The 18490-nt window shown below is 34.0% G+C and overlaps 1 protein-coding gene across 1 annotated transcript in view; it reads right to left on the bottom strand.

The window, feature by feature from the left end:
* The window catches only part of Dcc (DCC netrin 1 receptor), a 268312-nt gene that overhangs the window by 136660 nt on the left and 113162 nt on the right, over positions 1–18490 (bottom strand). The window contains exon 6 of the mRNA XM_050121731.1: positions 8954–9148. Within this exon, the coding sequence (XP_049977688.1) occupies positions 8954–9148 (195 nt within the window). The remainder of the gene's footprint in view (positions 1–8953; positions 9149–18490) is intronic.

The following is an 18490-nucleotide window of genomic DNA, read 5'->3' as shown; positions in this document are numbered from 1 at the left end:
CTTGTATTCATGATTCAACTGGTTTATTCTCTAGACCTTGAGCTTCCCTTGTTTCTCCTTAACTGCAGAGTCCTGGCATACTATTTCACATTTTCACCATGAGAATGAATTCTACCCCGATTTCCAGAAAAAGATCTCCAGCTTGCATCTTTAATAAACTCTTGTAACAACCTCATATCAAGCAGCATTTCAAACTCCAAATGCACAAAGCACAATATATATTATATATATATATTATATATATATATATAAGTGTGGTGTTTCCTTTACTCTTTGTCAGAGGTGATTTTTTTCTATTTAGCATATATGACTTTGGGTGCCTGGAATATGCCAGACTGCAGCATGGGTTACATACTTTAGTACCCCCCTCTGTCCTCCATATGGTGCCTTATGCTTAAAGTTACTAAGTAAATAATTTTATATAATCAGTTTGGCAAAAATGAATAAAGCACTTGATCTTTTAGCATGCTTCTCCCCGCTAGGTAAGCAACGGACTGCAAATGAGCAAACTGACCTGACACGAAAGCATTTGGTGTTTGACTAGCATTGATCAAATGCCTGAAAACATCTAAAAATGAAAATGAACTAAATAACAACGTACTCATTTATTGATTTCATTCACATCTGTAAAATAAAATCATTAAAGTACAATAAGCTGAGCTTCAAAGGATCTTTGAATTATTAAGACAATAGAAAAATGATATATTCCTTGATTTTATTAATTAGACTCCATATACCTCTCGTTACAGAATATATAAATTAGGTACATGTTTTAATGTCAGGAAGACATAATAAGAACACAAATAAGAAGCATGGAAATTACTGATGTCAATGGGAGAATGAGCAACGATTCCCTGTGTAAATATAAAAAACTTATAAAATCATAGGAAGAAAATAAGTTGCCTTTCTTCTAAACTATTTTCTATAGCTTTAATATATGCATTTTCTATAGTCTGTTATGATCACACAGTCTAAAACACCACTTTCTTTCACTGAATTGAAAATACATTTTCAATATGAAATTTAAGGATAAATAGGTGGGAAAATCTCCCCTCCTTCTTGCCTTCTCTACCATGAAATGACTTATTTCTCTATTGGGCTTCTGGAGTCAGGTTTTTATACTTCAGGTAAAAGAAATCATTTTCCATAATTATTCTTATTCCCATTTCCAGTAATACAAAGCAGAATTTTGTTAACCAACACCTATAATATACTTCATTTCAAAATAATAAAACGTCCTCTCTATGGGGCTTATTCATTTTTTATTCATGTATGTCAACTATTCTTGAGACTACTAAAGTGAATTGATTTTTCTTATTTAAAATGTTTGCAAGTCATAAACTCAAAACTTTTATATTCTATGCATGAAGGAGTTTTTTTGATGGAAGCATGCTGAGCTTAACATGTAATTTACATTGAACTCACTGAGCTTCAAATGCACTCTGGGAGTTATAAAGGTTCATTTCTCCACAGGCTAAAAGACCTCTTTCTAAGAGCACTCAAGTTAAATTTATTCCCCCAAAATACAACATGACAGGATTCATTCTTGATGAGATTAATGGTAGATATCGAGAGATAAGTATAATACACTTGGTCTCTTTGCTCTTTTTGAATAGCTGAAAAGTTTGGTACACTGATATAGTAAAAGTTGTTTTAAGCATGGTTTAAAGGCTCCCTTTCCTAATGAAAAGGACTAATGAGGAGTGGATTTATTTTTATATTTTAGTTTAACAATAAGTATATATTTAACAGTTTTGTGACACTGGAGACTGAGTCATGCAGGTCTATGACTTCTGAGATAAAAGGAATTACATCAGCTGTTTTTAATTCCCATCTCTGATCTGGAGTTTCCAGACTGCAACACAGGAGAAAAAAAAAAAGATAACCGATAAGAAAAAAAAAACTATAAAGTTTTTGGAGTCCTCCCTCAATGTAGTCAGTGTGCTAAGACCAAAGCAGCGAAAGTTTGTGGGGAGAGGACAAAGAGAAGAGCGGTAGAAGGGAAGGCTCTGGGCCTTTGTTTTCAGCCGTCCTCTGAACCATTTTCAGCAGTACTTGAGGAGACTGCCCAGGGATGGGGGATAAACCACACAATAGGACCAGAAGACAAATAGCTCAATGCTCTCAGAATCTGAAGCACATATAACCCTGATGACAATTCAGAAGTCACGGGAATTCGAGTAAAGGTTTCAACATATGTTATTTAAGTGGCATGGCAATCAAACACTAATTATCTAAGACACAAAAGTAAGGTACAGAGTGGGCTTGGTGTCCCAAGAACCTACATCATAGAACAAAATGTAAGGATAATAGTAAACATCAAAATCTCTAACACCAAACAGCACACACACATGCATGCATGCACGCACACATACACACACACACACACAATATGTTTCAAGACTTTACATCATTGGTAGATCTGATAAAAAAGGAGAAAGAAAATTCATTGTGAGGATAAGTTAATAAAAACAGCTTTTGAAGTAATGAAGACAAAATAATTTGCAGAGAACACTCAAAGCATAAATTATAATAATACTTATATTACACATATCAAAGGATATTCAAAACTCAGTACTTTAGTTAGAATACCAAACGTGTAGAAATATAAAGAACAAAAACCCCTTTTCCAGATGCATTGCACCGTCTTTTTAAGATTGACTAGGTTAGGTTAGGCATTCATTACCCAGTCAGAAAAGTAGCAAGAGCAACAAAAATCCTTGCTGACTTTAAAGACAATAAGAACAACTGTCATAAATGACATAGAGATACAAAAAAAAAAAAAAAACTAAAGCCCAAAACCAGTGAGATAAAAGATGAACTAGAGCAATGTAGAGGACCATAATGTTTGTGTAACTCAAGTAATAGTTTGAAAGAGAAGAGGAAAGTAAAAAAAAAAAATATGAGGAAATAATACTCAAAATGTCCTCACATTTGATGGAACCCATTAGCATGTGTGTATGTCTACATAGCATACACATAAAATCGATAACAAAGGAAAAATTCATTCTAACAGAAAAAGACCTATATATCATGTATGACTACATGTATGACTGAATGTCATTTTTTTCCTCTTATCTATACCAGTTTAGAAAACAGAGTAATATTCTTTATCTGTTACTATGAATCTACTGGTATAATTGATTAGTAAAGTAAAATGCCCAGTTTTTTTGCATTTTTTTTGCATTTTTCCTAGAATCAACTCTGAGTATAGCCCATGGGATAAAATACTATACCTTTATGTTTAAGCTCTGATACTCATTCAAAAACATGATTTATACTATTTAGTTAGTAACTTTAGAACTAACATCCTTTATAGCGGCATTAGATCACATTTTTCTTGGTAAATTGGCAGGATTTAATTTTCCAGAAACACCTTGATTATTCATGCAGCAAGTGGAATATCCCTGTCTGGATTTGACCTCTCACTTGTGTCTATGTGAGAAGCCAAGTCTTTATTGCAGTCCCTGTCTAGAACTCTCATAAACACGGCTTTCTTTAAATTAAGAACAGCTTTTATCCTTTTTTTCCCTTCATTTCAAAAACTTGTGTGATACCTGCCACTGGAGAAAACAACAAAACACACTGAGGATAATTTCACAGTACTTGGAAAAATAGTCTGAACAGCTGTCTGTAAACACTGAAAACAAGAAGAATTGAAGATAGGATCTGGTTTTAATGCAAATAAAACCTTTTCTAGAAAACTGAACAAGATTCAGGAAATATTCTTTTTTATTGTTATGCTTGATCCTAAAGTTCTCAGGAAGAATGAACCAGAGTCTTTTGGGGGTCCTATCTAGAGGAGGAGAGAAGTGATTACTTATCCCTTTGTGTGGGGATGAGAGAGATCAGATTTCCAATGAAATATACATAGAGAGAAAGCCTGGGCTCCAATGGGATGCTTTTTCCTCCTCTTTTTCAATAATAGTATTCATTTTTTTGTAATGGGCTTTTTGCAAGCAGCTTTAAAAAATTCACCAGGTATAAGACAATGCAACTGCTCTGGACCTCAGAGAGTAGGGAGTGAAGAAGGGGCTACAAATAGAGTGGATGCATTATTAATGAATCACCCTGCAGCTGTCCTTAAAAACTGCCTGCAAATGCCTATACATTTAGAAGACCTTACTCACCTGGAAGAAAAAAAAAAAGCATGGAAGGTAATATCCATTCTTTCTGTTGTATTCAGAGAAATGATCTTATGGCTTGACCTTTTCTTATCCCCTGCCACTCCTCCCTAGGCAAGCAGTGCTCTTGGTGAACAAATGGAATTCTCTTCCCCAGTGTTTATAAGCAGAATAGACAAGTGAGGAATAGAGAGCTCTACAGTATAGGGAGAAATAGTTTCCTATGTCATGAATGACTGCAGTTAAAAATAGAGCTAAATTAGATGTTACTAGGCTATGCTAAGCATCTTAAAACCTTTCATTAAATGTTACAAAATAAAATATTTCTGAATATTTAAAATTATTTTGATACCCTTTAGGAGTAGGTAAATTTATCCATAATTTTTCAATGCTTCATTTGATAGAATTTTATTATTATTGAAATAGTCAACCCAGAATTCATACTTATATCTCTAAAACACTGACTTCCAAACTCTGTTAGTGTTTACAAAATCTGTGAACTCCCATGAAAGATTGTAAAACAACAGCAAATATTGTCTTTTCTTATTTTTATAGATAGATATTCAAAGTTCCCACCCTCTTGTACAATCCCATTCTATTCTATACTTATTTACTGTTTGCTTGCTTATAAGATAATTTCTCAATCCCTAGTTAATAATAACAATGTCTTCTGCGATGAATCATTGAAGTGATAATAGGAATGAAAAGAAAAATAACTGATGAGAATATCTTTATTTTTCTATAATTAAAATACTCTAAGAAATAAGAGGCATGCAATGAAATATGAAACTTTTAATTATCTAGCTTTCTAGCTTTACAATAATGTAAAATTATAAGAGCACCTTTTTCCCCAGTGCCTCTGTAGTAATCAATAGTGGTGTAAGATTCCCATCAGATGTTACAGATATGAATGTTAGACACTGTTACCTAGTATTATAATATAGAACATAAGTCAGGAGTGGCTACATTGATGTTATGTAGAACAGTAATACAGACAAAGAGAGGAACACTGTGGGGATAAATGATAAAGAGACATTTTGGATACAAAGGTTTTTTGTTATGAAGTCATTACTGTTATAACTTTAGTAATGTAAGAACACTTTCCAAGATGTCTTTGGTAACTAATCAAATTTAGTTTCCTTTAAAAATTTCATACCCAAAATTTAAAAAAAATAACATTTTAAGAAAGGGGAAAATCACCCTAGAATCATTTTAAGAAGTTGTTACTGAAATTGCCTAAAAGCTAGGAAAAGTGTAGCTTTTCCTAAATCTTGGATACATGACATATTTAAGAACCCACCAACTATTTCATGGCAAATACTCAAAATTTCCCCAAGATCAGAAATCAGCCAAAGATGCTTGCACCTAACACTTCTATGCACAGTTTGCTCATCTTACCGACCAGTGCAATAAAGCAGGAGAAAGACGTGAGAGGCAGACGCCCAAGACATGACGAGTCCAAGTGTTTTCCCTTTATACTGCTTAAGTAGAAATTCTATGGCATCTACAGAGTTGATGAAATAGTGAATTGAACAGGTAATGAAATATATGGTCAAAGTTAAGAAATCTGTTATATTTTAAATTAAATACCCAGATAAAAAATTTAAAACATAATTCTCCTTAAAATTTTTCCAAACGTGTTAGAAAGGAATAAGTCTAAAAAAATCATTTACCATCTTTACACTATAACTGAGAATATTTTTCAATAAAGGAAGAAACAATTTAAAAGCAGGTTTATATTATATTATGTATCAGATTTTTTAAAAAATTAAAAAATATATACCTTAAATATATGGTTGATTATAAACCAATAACTACATTTATTAAAGGAATGATAAATAAAAGAAAATATGTATATAACTCTTTACAAAATAATATAGTTCTTAATATGATTAAATTAAATTCACAGGGACCTCCATTATGAATGTATATTTAACCTGGTACTACAGCTTGTTATTCAAACAAGGAAACTGTCAGCAGATTAATTATAAATGTCTGATGGTGAATATAGCTAATGAGACCGTATGCTTATACTAGACAAGTTACTCATTTTGATCAGGTAATAGTAAATAATTTTTAAGCGATCTTATATTTCCACCCTCATGGCAGGTTACACGAATCAATATCTAAGTAGTAAGTCATTATTACCCAGAAGAAAATGTAGTTTATAATTTCTGGTTGTCCTCTAAGAGAGTAGGAGGTTTATCTGCCAATCACAAAGCAAGCAGCTGTCATATAGGCTAAAGAACAAATTGACTACTTGAAGTTATGAGTGACATTGTGCATAATTGTTTAATAACTTTCTTGATATTTATTTGTAAAACTATTAAACAGCTCTTAAAATTTTTCTTTTCTTAAAAATAGGATATGGGATGAATTGGGGGAAAGGAACCATAAAAATATATTGTATGAAAAAAATCTATTTTTAATAAGCAACAACCTAAAATTTTAGCTTATCACAAGGAAAACATACTAGACAATTTTGTGGTTTGAGTATTAATCTTTCCTAAATTATGATATGAAAACTAATATGTCTACTATGTTGGTCCACTTGGTTGTCTATGATTGAATTATAGGTACCTAGGAAATGGCTAAACCCTACCCCTGTTCTGTTGATGAGGGCCCCTACATAAGATAGTGTGTGTGTGTGGGGGGGAGACAGGGCCTCACTGTGGACAGAAACATCCCATCATCTAGTTGGCCATATAGAATGAGAGAGACCGGGAGAGAAAACAGGTACAACTGCACCCTGCTTCCACCCTCCAGCTGCAATGAGAACGCTTCCATGCTTTCCACGCAATCGTACTCAACGCATTGAAACTGTGATCAATATCATTTTCCTTACATGGTTTGTTCAAGTATTTTGTCACAGTTGTGTCAAAAAAATGGACAGAAACACTTATTTTAGTGTTTATATCATAAACGGAGCAATTGGTGATTTCAATGCTTAGTCTGTGGACACGTAAAAGTCTTTTATCTTTATGAAGCTTATAACAAGTTAATCCTCACACCACCATTTAATAAAAAATCATAAGCTCAAGCATTTTAATGAACAAAAACAACTTCGGCTTTAATTTCATATTTGTGTCAACATCTATATTTTAAGATATTATCCTTAAAGTATTCCATGTGATAACATTCGTGTGTGTGCACATGTGTACATGTATATGTGTGTATGTGAGAGCCTGTGAATGTATATGTGTGCGCATGTGTCTCTATGTGTATACAGATGAATTTTCTATCCAAATAAGCTGAAAAGTACAAATTTACTAATGAAGTTGCACCTTCTCTTGCTCTTTTCTTCTAGACAAGGGTTCTGCTGCTGAGGTACACACCTCAGCCTAACTCCTTAATCTTGAGAACACATCTTAAGAAAATGTTTTTCTTCTTGGTTAACATTTAGGAAATCTGCCAATGTTAACTTCACAAAATGGTAACCTTCCGCTAGATTTCTAAGTTCTTTGTAGTGGAAAGAATCACAGTTAAAGGGCATAGTACAACCATGCAGTTTTCTTTCCAGCTTTGCTGACTTCGTACTGCATTCATTCATACAGCCAGTAGCTTGCACACTGCCATGCTAGCCTTGCCTTGTCTGGTTAGTGGCATAAAGACGCGCTGCCAGAGATGGTGTATCCTGAATAATGGATAGTTGAGAGTCCCCTGACACAGGTTTGACGGCCATAAAATATGAGCTTTGTGATTGCCCTCATATGAACACTCTGGAACTGACTGGGGGGAGATTATTTCTAAATGCCAAGCTAACTCTAATTGTGGCCAGTTTCAGTAGGTGATTCTCTCATTAGTGTTTGGAACAATTACAGAGAAAATGGATTGGCGCAATTTTATTTCTGCATTGATAGAATCTATTCTTACTATTGCATTTTAGCTATTCAGATTCAAATCAGGCTTCTCATCACGAATGTTCTGTTTGTGAGGGACACCACAAATTACTGGAGCTTCCCACCCCTAATCAAGTTTGATTTCCAATGAGGTCAATGCATTTTATTGCCAGTAACGTAGTATTAAATCAACAGGTAGCACAAACTTCCCTTTTACTTTGTGACAATTCCTGAACTTATTGGCATCCTGATACATTATTTACCACTTTCCTCTCTTAATGATACAATCCCTTTCAACCCTGTAGAAAATCAGAATAAAATTAACTGAAAGTTTATACATACAACTGCCCTCACATAAGACCACAATTGAAGCATCTGCATTCATACAGAAATGAAGCCAACCGTAGTAAGAGATTCAGATTGGGAAGAACAAACAAACGCCTAGAGAAGAGATTTATGGCCCTGAATGAAAACTCTCCTCTCCCTCAGTTTCACAGAGTGACACAGCCTTGTTTTAATGACAGATACTGAAGACAAGCAAGTTACTGTAATTAGACAACTAAAATTAAAGAAAAATGATCAGAAATCTTCCTTGTAGGTACCAGGAAGTTTAAAATGTATTATTTTATTTATACAAGAACGAATAAGAACAGACACTTCCTTGAGTATCAGAGAGAAAAAAAAACCTGTCCAATGCACTTTGTATGCCCTATGCATATAGTGAAAGGCATATAGTATGGTATCTCTAAGAGAAAGGTAGAGATTTCATTATAGAGTTCTCTAGATAAGAATCACCAAATGGAAGAGAGAGAAGAGAGACAAAATGTGAGCATGTGTATGAGCTTGTGTGTTTATGCGTGTGTGTGAAGAATGACTTTTTATACATGGTTCATGTTGAAACCAACATCTCCAAGACCAAGTTTCCAAGAAATCAAAGAATCAGAAATAAACCACCTTCTCTCAGGAAAAGACGCATCAATTGCTACTCACCTAATCTCTCGATGGAATAGTACCGCTGCTTACTGTCCACACGCACTGTCTCAGCATAAGGACTGCCAACGCCATATCCAATAATATAACCTCGCACCACAATGTTTGGGTTGAGAGGAGGAGTCCAACTCATGATGATGCAATTTGTCTGGGGTCGTACATGAAGGGAGCTTGGCTGGTCGGGAACTTGAGACTCTAGGATTCAAAGATAGATATCATCAGCAAGTCTCATTATAGCGTTAAAAGAATGGCTAAGATCACATTTAAATAAGACAGTATTTTATTCCAAAAAGACTCAAAATACTTATTAATCAGCCCTTTTCCTAGCACCCTCTACATTTTTTTGGTTAAAATTGAAACAAGATTTTGTATGTGGCATGTGCGTGTGTGCATGCTTGAGTGCATGTATGTGTGTGTGTGTGTGTGTGTGTGTGTGTGTGTGCACGCACGCATGCGTGTGTGTCTCTCTCTGCACATCTGGATCCTAAGGAGAAATAACTGGCATCTCCCTCTAGATGGTAGATTTCCACCACCATTTTAAAGCTAGTTTGTCTCACTGATTCTGCTACTCACTAGGTTGACTGGCTAGTGAGCTCCAGCATCTGCTTTCCTCACCTGTCTCAGCATGGGACTTACAAATGTGTACTCTAGGGCCTGGTTATTACACTGATGCTAAGAATCTGAACTGAAGTCTTCATGCTTGCCTGGCAACATTCTACTGAGAGGATCATTTCTCCTTTGTATCAAAGAACTGCTTGAATTTCATTCAACATATTTTAATTATATTCTTCCCCTTTCCCAGTACCCCCACCCAGATTTTCTTAAACATTATTTCTCTAGGCATGTCTGGTGCCATGCATCTTTATTTTAAGTCATTTTTCCTTTTTCATGTATTTCTTAAGTATCATTAATAAATTGAAAAATTAAAGCAAAGAAAATAATTTTAAAATACATAAATGACAAAACTGTCTTGTCCAAGAATTATTTACTCAATTTAAACAAAAATAAAAATATATGTACCAATCCTATTTTCAGAAATTGTTAGAGGAAGCTAGATAGATTGTCTAGCACTGCCTCTGAAAAGGAGTATACTTATGTTTTCAGCATTCATGGTGGGTGACCTATAACTCTGGCTTCCATGAAAACCCACACAAATGACTGTATATCCTGTCTTCTGCGCAAATAAATACATATAATTTAAAAACATGGTAAAACATTTAGCAAAACAGATTGTCAATGTGAGCAATATGGAGTTGGCTCGCTACTTGTTAACTCTGTTAAAATATGATATTTGAGAAAAGAAGACAGCACTCTGGATTAAAGACACGTAGTTCCAGAAGTTGGAAGATTTAGGTTTCACATCATGTTCTATCATTCACTAAATTCACTTTCCTAATTAAATTAACTTGCCAGATAGTGCTTTACTCAAGTTAAGAAAGAGGTAAGTTAAATTCTGCACGAGATTTTAACTTTGAGGCTGTAAGACCTTGCTTGTAAGCCCCAGCTCCCTCAGCTGTATAATGAAGATAAAGTTGAGAACAATTTCATAGGGTATTGAAAAGAATAAATGAGAGATAATGCCTAAAAATTCTTACTATGAGTAGTACCAAGGTTGTCAATAAGTATTGGATATTTGAGCTGGCATTTTCTTTTGAGGAGACAGTACAGAATAAATAATGACTTTGACTACTAAATTGACAAGATTGCTGTATCATCATTCCAAAACATGACTGTATTCCTAAAATACACTGATACCTGTTAAATTAATACACATACTGATACAGCATCCCACATGATGGAATATAGGTTATTATCTGTTATCTATCTGTCTGTCTATTTATCATCTATCTATCTATCTATCTATCTATCTATCTATCTATCTATCTATCATCTATCTATCTATCATCTATCATCTATCTATATCTATTTATGATATCTATTGTACAAGAGGAGAATCTATTTTCAAAAAAATTACATGTATGTATGTAGGAAATATTGGGAAATGTTCTTGAGTTTCTTTGTCAGATAAGAAAAAATAAATAAAAATAAAAATAGGATTTGTAGATGTATAAAAACAGATGTTTCTCAATCTAGATGTTTGGAGGATTTTTGTCAATAAGCTAAGATCTATCAAAGGGATAGAAGAAAAGAGTATCTCAAGGGAATGTTAGAACAGAGATATCTGATTCATAATATATGACCATCTAATTATAACAACTAGAACAGGTAATTGTCCATAATTCACAAGAGCCAATTCATACCCACCTACTTACTTCTTAATATGAAACAGGAATGACAATTTGCCTATTACTCTTCAGAATGAACTTTCTCTCATACATTTGACCCTATAGGTTATCAAAACAGTTATTACTAAAATGAACTATAAAATATCAATGTCATGATTTCTACATAGAAAGTATGTGACATGAGCACCACTTCCTAGGAATCCAGTTTTGAAATTTGCTGCTCAGAAGTACTAGAAAGATTTTACAATTATCATTTAGGAGAGTGGCTACATATATAAAACACAAGGAATTATTATTTTAATAATTTATTTTTAAAAGTATTTATACATTTATTAAAATGTTTATTAATTTTAAATATTTGTTATGATCAGAATAATTTGTTGAGATAACCTGCAAGTAAAGACAGGTCACAATACCTGAAATACCCAAATTATGATTCCTCCTTTTTTCCAACACATGAATGATCATGATATGGAAATCTGGTGCCATTCTTGATGATGATACAGGATTTGTTTCTATAATGCATATTTTATCTTTAAGTAATGATTATAGGCTTACACTAATGAATAGTGTTTATGGAATTCAAAATGTGACATTTCAGTCATTACACAATGTCTCTAACAATAGGCCAATTATAGTGTAGATATTGTGCCAATGGAAGAAATACAAGAATAAACAAACAGAATTTACAAAGAAGTCAGGAGAACTTGCTGAACGTGTTTCTAACAGTTCAGTAAGTGATACACAAAGGACTTTTCCTCATACAGTCTAAAGTGAGTGTGAATGAAGTCTTGCAAATTTGTGAAACTTGAAGCAATAAAAACAACAGCTACAAAGACCTGCTAAGGAATGTGTTTGGCATTTGAAGAAACCCGAAGCATGGAGGGGGAAATAGAAAATTCAAATGAGTTAGCTAGGGAGAATGTTAGTATTGTTTCAGTGGAAATTTCCCCAGAAAATGAATAGAATTAGACCTGATTACACAATTCCTTTTCTAAATATTACTATACACATGTATATTCATATATCCATAGGAAAGGCAATTTGGAAATAAAATATCCACATACCCTTGTTTATAGCAGCATTTGTTACTTTGGTTACATTTGACCAAAAGTAGGAATAACCCATGTGTCAGCCAATGGGTGGATATGTAAAGCTGTGACAAATCAATAGACTATCCTTCAATGTCTAGAGGAAGAAGAGTTTGAAACAGGCAAATATGAGCTTAGTGACTAATAAGTTAAATTATATAGCCGCCAAGAAACAGAATGCATTCCATTTATATGAATTGGAATACTCAAATTCTAAGAGCCACAAAGTAGAATAATTGCTAGGGGGAGAAGAAAGGAATGCGAGCCCTTCTTTAATTGCTTTGGCATTCAGCTTGACAAAAAGGCAATGTGGAGATGGACAATAGTGATGGTTGTAGAAGTAAGTCACCATACCGAACACAGTCAAACTTCATACTGAAGACTGGTTTAAAAAAGCGAGTTTTATGTTATGTCTGTGTTTGCACAATTGAGGCTGGTGAGGAAGATGATTCAGCTAAGGTAACTACATCTGTTGCCAAGGCTGATGACATGAGCTTGATCCCCAGAAGCAATGTAGTGGAAGGAAAATAACAACTCTCACAAGTTATCCTCTGACCAGGACATATATGTCATGGCATGCACATGGGAGCACACACACACACACACACACACACACACACACACACACGGTTTGTGTAACCAAAAATAGGAATGGAGGGAGGTGAAGGATATTGAAAGTGATGGAGAGACACAGAAACACTCTACATTAAGCAAGACAAGAAGATGTAGCAAGGTGTTTCCCAAAAAAGATGAGTCATGTAAAACTGTAATCTATTTTCAATTGGATTGCTGTTTTCAATGGATTGCTTTATTAAATTTGAGGTAACATGGGGAAAGGAACACACAGACAAACAAAAGGATTTAACACTCGTCTGGGCAGCTGTGCTGAAAGATTTTAGATTAAGCATTGCAGGCAAGACCTGTTGAGATTAAGAGAAACAAACAGTTTTGAGTTGTGTTAAATTTGATTGTCTTTAAGTCAAGTGTACAAAGGGAACACAGAAGCAATTGGACATATAAGACTGGTTTGGGGTGAAATATCATACTTAGAAAGACATTTATACATATGCAAGTATAAACACATACAAACACACACACACAGAAGGAAACCACTAGGAAATAGATGATATTTAAAACAAATGTATAAATATATACATATAGCATATGTGAGTAATTAATAAAAATGCAACCAGGATCATGTTACTACTGTGCTCAAAACCTGACCCTGAAACGTTCCATCCCACAGCTTAAGATCAGAAACTTTTAGGCCATCAGTGATCTTAGCCTCTGAATCCTCATTTTTCTGACCTTTCTTCCCTCTCAGCTCATCCATGTCTCTGCTTCACACTAATAACTTGGCTGTGCCCAAATACACCAGACACACATTAATATTCCTTCAAGTCATCTGTATGGGAGAAGTCTCATTCAAAAGAATAAAAGAGAACTTTCCATTTCTATTTTATATTAAGAAGTAAATAGGTAGCCGGGCGGTGGTGGCGCATGCCTTTAATCCCAGCACTTGGGAGGCAGAGGCAGGCGGATCTCTGTGAGTTCGAGACTAGCCTGGTCTACAAGAGCTAGTTCCAGGACAGGCTCCAAAACCACAGAGAAACCCTGTCTCGAAAAACAAAACAAAACAAACAAACAAACAAAAACACACACACACATACACACACAAAAGAAGTAAATAGGTGAGTCTGAATTTGTTGTTCTGGATTATGGACAATTTCCTGGTCTAGTAATTATTACAAGGAGGTTATATATTATGGGTCAGAATGTCTGGTTCTAACATTGCCACGAAAGATGTCTTCCTCTTGGCCGTATGATTTTGACTGGTTTAAACGTCCTGTAAATATCTCAATGGAAAAGCAGCATGCATTTACACTCCTCGTCTTATAGAGACGGGATAGCCTTGACTATTGCACACAGAGTAGCACTTTTTAATGCAATAAAGGATAACGAGGAGCCTCAACACATGGGACCATGGTGTGCTCACTGTTATGAAGAACACATTTCTCCATGTTCTAACTTAACCAGGGAAGCCAGCCGTTCCCAAATTGTTGCTCTCTTACTTTTCCTGTAGGATTTATTACATTTTATGCTAACAATTTAACATAATTATTCCACTGCTTTTTTTTATGTCATTCCTTTTTATAAATTCTCAAACTCCTGCATCTAGAACAGTTCCCGGCACATAATGCTCAAACATATGGGTATCGAGTATGTATTTTCTATAATGTTAAACACAACTGTCATTATATATAAAATTACCACAATTTTCCATAACTGTCTCCACAAGATAAGAATTTTAAGGGAGAAAGAAAATAGTGTAGAAATAAAATCAAATGGAAATACAGTTATTGATGCTTTTCTCCCTTCCGAGTAATCAGAAAGATTTGTCTCTCCTGGCACATTTTAATGAAAATGGTCTACTCTGTACCGTCTGCTGTGTATAGACTGCCAAGTAGGGTCAGCAAGTTGGTGCTTTGGAAAAATACTCATTTGTTCTCCATCTCGTGTGCTGCACTTTGTGGTTCATTTTTTGGTAGAATTTTGCTACAGTCCTTGATAGCATATAGTTTTATACAGCATATTACAAAAGGCAGTTGATATATACATGTTCTCTCTTCATTGGCACGATTAATACATACTAATGTGTTCATGCCCACTTGGCAGGGCCTTATTCCATAGAGAGACATTATCTCCTTAGGCTGCTTCCTCCATAAATCATGAATATAGCTTGTTTATTTACCTTTGAACTCTACCATATAGATTTCTTAATTATTGTTTCCTATCATTTTCTCAACTTTGATGCTATAATAGTTTTTAGCAGTTACATGCCACAAAATTCACTGAGTTTTAGCCAGCTATGTGAGGTTTGGGAAACATTAAGTTCCTTAGCTGTCATCCCATCATCTAAGAGAAAAATTGCAAGGTGTTCAAAATAAACTCATGTTGACACATTATAGTGGGGATAATTTCCTAATCTCTGTGGATATTCCAAATGAGAAACACAAACACATATCTAATGAGAAAAATAAGCATTTATCTTTCTGTAATGGGTTACCTCATTCAAAGTGATTGTTGAATAGTTGAAATATTGAGATAAGTCGCTTCTAATTTATTGAATGAAATGATGCTTATGAAAAATCTAAGTGTAACACACAATTGTTTGTATTAGTAAAGATTAACTACTGTTGTAACAAGGACCCTGACAAAAACCTGCACAATTTTAAATTATCATTATTATTATGTTGATGTATGCATGGGGAGCCCATAAATGGCAGTTCTGTTGTACTTGTCCATATTGGGTTTCATGTTCTAAGAAAAAATGAATAAATACTTGTCAGAAAACATTCATTTTAAAGATCTGCAGATGTGAGTAGGCTCCGGTCTTTACCAAATAGTCTGCTAAATGGAATCTTCAATACTATTCTACTAAAAGGGCATCCAAACTGTGATTTCAAGCTATATCACTGCATCTTTAAAATTCTAAGTCAAGGTACTTTAAAATTCTAAGTCAAGGTACCGGCAGCTATGTCTAAGCTTTTGCCATATATTTTCAAAGAAACAAAAAGCTCATGATGCATCATGTAAGTGTATGACTTGGTATTGGGCCACTTTCATAGCTCCTATAGGAAGCATGTAGTGTGTGAGTGATGAATGGACATGTAAATTTCCAATGCCGTTTTAAATTCATAACAGGAGGGAAGGGTGATAATGTCCTATGTGTTAGAAAAGTGTGACAAATAGAAGAATGTATACTTCTATCTGGAATTAATACTTTCTGACTATAGCAGTAGATATGAGGAAAGAATCAAAATGTGAGCTATTTACAATTCGTATGCACTCCCAGCTGTATTTATATAGTCATACTCCCAACTCCTGGGTAACATGGAATGGATAAAATACTGAGAAGTTGAAGACAAAGCACAGTTCTTGGTATTAGTCGAGGAAGAAGAGTCTGACCCAAAGAGACAATACACCTAAAATGTGTAGAAAGGGTGATAAGTTGATTAGAACCGGAGTAAATTGGGAGCATGGGGACCATGGAGAATGTTGGAGGGGAGGGGAGAGGATGGGAGGGAGGCAGAGAAAAATGTATAGCTCAATAAAATTAGTAAAAAGAAAAAGAAAAAAAAAGTATGTCCCTTAAATCTTGTTGGTAGACAGCACACAAATTTCAAAAGCTTGAGGCATTAGTAGCTCTTTTACATTTATTTTTCACATAAAGTTGACTATGACTGAAATTGCATTTAATTAATCATTGATGTGATAAGAATGAATATTTATACAGTACTAACATAGTCATCTGGGAATGAATATTCTCTGTGCGGGATTTTGTATGTGTTATGTATATATGTACATTTTCTGTTTTCTCATATCTCATTTTATATTTTTATAAAACTATAAAGTTTTCTTTGAACATATTCATTCATTTCTTGTTAAATTTAGCTAAATATCATATATTATATTAGCTTTATTTTTGCTTCCTTCTTTTTAATATTGAATGTAATTAATAAATGCTATCATTGCTACTTAAGGGGAAAGTAGCTTTTGTATTTGCATATAAGATACCTACTAGCTTATAAAATTTTCTAAATATTTCGAAAGGTTTTAATGTATTTACTTGGACTTTCCAAATATCCAATCATTATTTTCCTAAAAATAGTAATTAGTTTTAGAAATGATATGTCATGTTTTTAAAAGATTGTTTCATTTTTCCAACTGAAATCTCTACTGATATGGGGTTCTCCTCTGTATGCTATGAATATCTTTTATTACCATTGGTTAATAAGGAAGTTGCCTTGGCCTGAGGCAGAAAAGCAAGTAGGCAAGAAAGCTGAACTGAATGCAGGGAGAAAGAATGTGGAGTCAGGGAGATGCCATATAGCCACCCAAGAAGCAAGATGAGACTCATGATAAAATATAAAATAATTGTAATGGGTTAATTTAAGATATAAGAACTAGGTAGGAATAAGCTTAAGCTGTTTGCTAAGCAGTGTTGTAATTAATATAGTTTTGTGTGATTATTTGGGTCGGGGTGGATGAGAAAGGAAAGAAGACTCTCCGTTTATACTCAGCATTTTAATACCTGAAATAGTAGTTACCTTTGCCAGGCTCTTTAGAATTTAGATCATAATTGAGAATAATACCTGCTCTTAGTTTCTTACCAAAACAATAAACATTTTAAAGGCTGCCTATATTCTTATTAACATGAATTTTTAAAAACATCAATGACTGTTTTACCATTTTGCTAATATCAAATAATATTCTATAAGTACATGATGCACTCTTTAGCAAATTTGAAAATATTTCCCCAGTTGTATCAGAGGTGAATATCCCTTCTTTTTTTTTTATAGCAAAAAAGACTTTATCACCACAAACAAACAAACAAACAAACGTGTCATAAGAAACAGTGGGAATATTTTGTTATTCTCTCAAAACAAACTATAGCCAAATGCTAAAGTTCAATATATTAAAACTGACTTTTGAGATGCATTCTTTTATATGACTACACTTAAGTATTGTATAAATGAATTACTCTTTCATGATATCACAATAATTGGAGCATGGTTAAACAATAATTAGAGTAGGGTTAAAACTTAATGAATAAGAATCCATAGCCATTATATGTGTATGTGTGTGGTGTGTATTACAGAATAATTGATCATTTCACCACAGCAGGACATAAGGACATCAAATATTCTATGAACAAATTAAAGTATACTGTCTAAGAACAAGACACAAGACCCGGCTACTTGGAATTTTGAACATTTTTCCAACTTTAAATAATCTCTGTTTTCCTTTATAGACTTTTGCTCTGGAATTCCGAACAGCCACTTAGCTAAGAGCTGAAGCAGACTTTCAATTTCTTAGAAAAATTAGTTTTGCTTTTGCCTACTCCAATCCTTTTACAAAATGAACTCCTCTTGAATTACAGTAAGAGTCTCAGATCTTAAATTGTACTATAACAGCAGCTGAGAATAGATTTTTCTAAACTTACTTGTCAAAAATCAGCTCACTATCATCGATGACTCCTACCAAAAGGCCATGAAAATAATTTCATTTCTTGACATATTATTTGCCTATTTCTTTACCCATCAAATACAACATGAATGTCAAGGTAATTTTCCAGGAGAAAATATGCTTTTGCTGTGGCTGTAAACCCTACTCCTTACACTAACCTATAATTATTT

The sequence above is a fragment of the Alexandromys fortis genome, unplaced genomic scaffold (genome assembly GCF_014885135.2).
Source record: "Alexandromys fortis isolate MF-2015 unplaced genomic scaffold, M_Fortis_MF-2015_v1.1 scaffold_202, whole genome shotgun sequence".
Lineage (NCBI taxonomy): Eukaryota > Metazoa > Chordata > Mammalia > Rodentia > Cricetidae > Alexandromys > Alexandromys fortis.
Note: the sequence above shows the minus strand (reverse complement) of the source record. Positions and strands in the feature narration are given on the sequence as shown.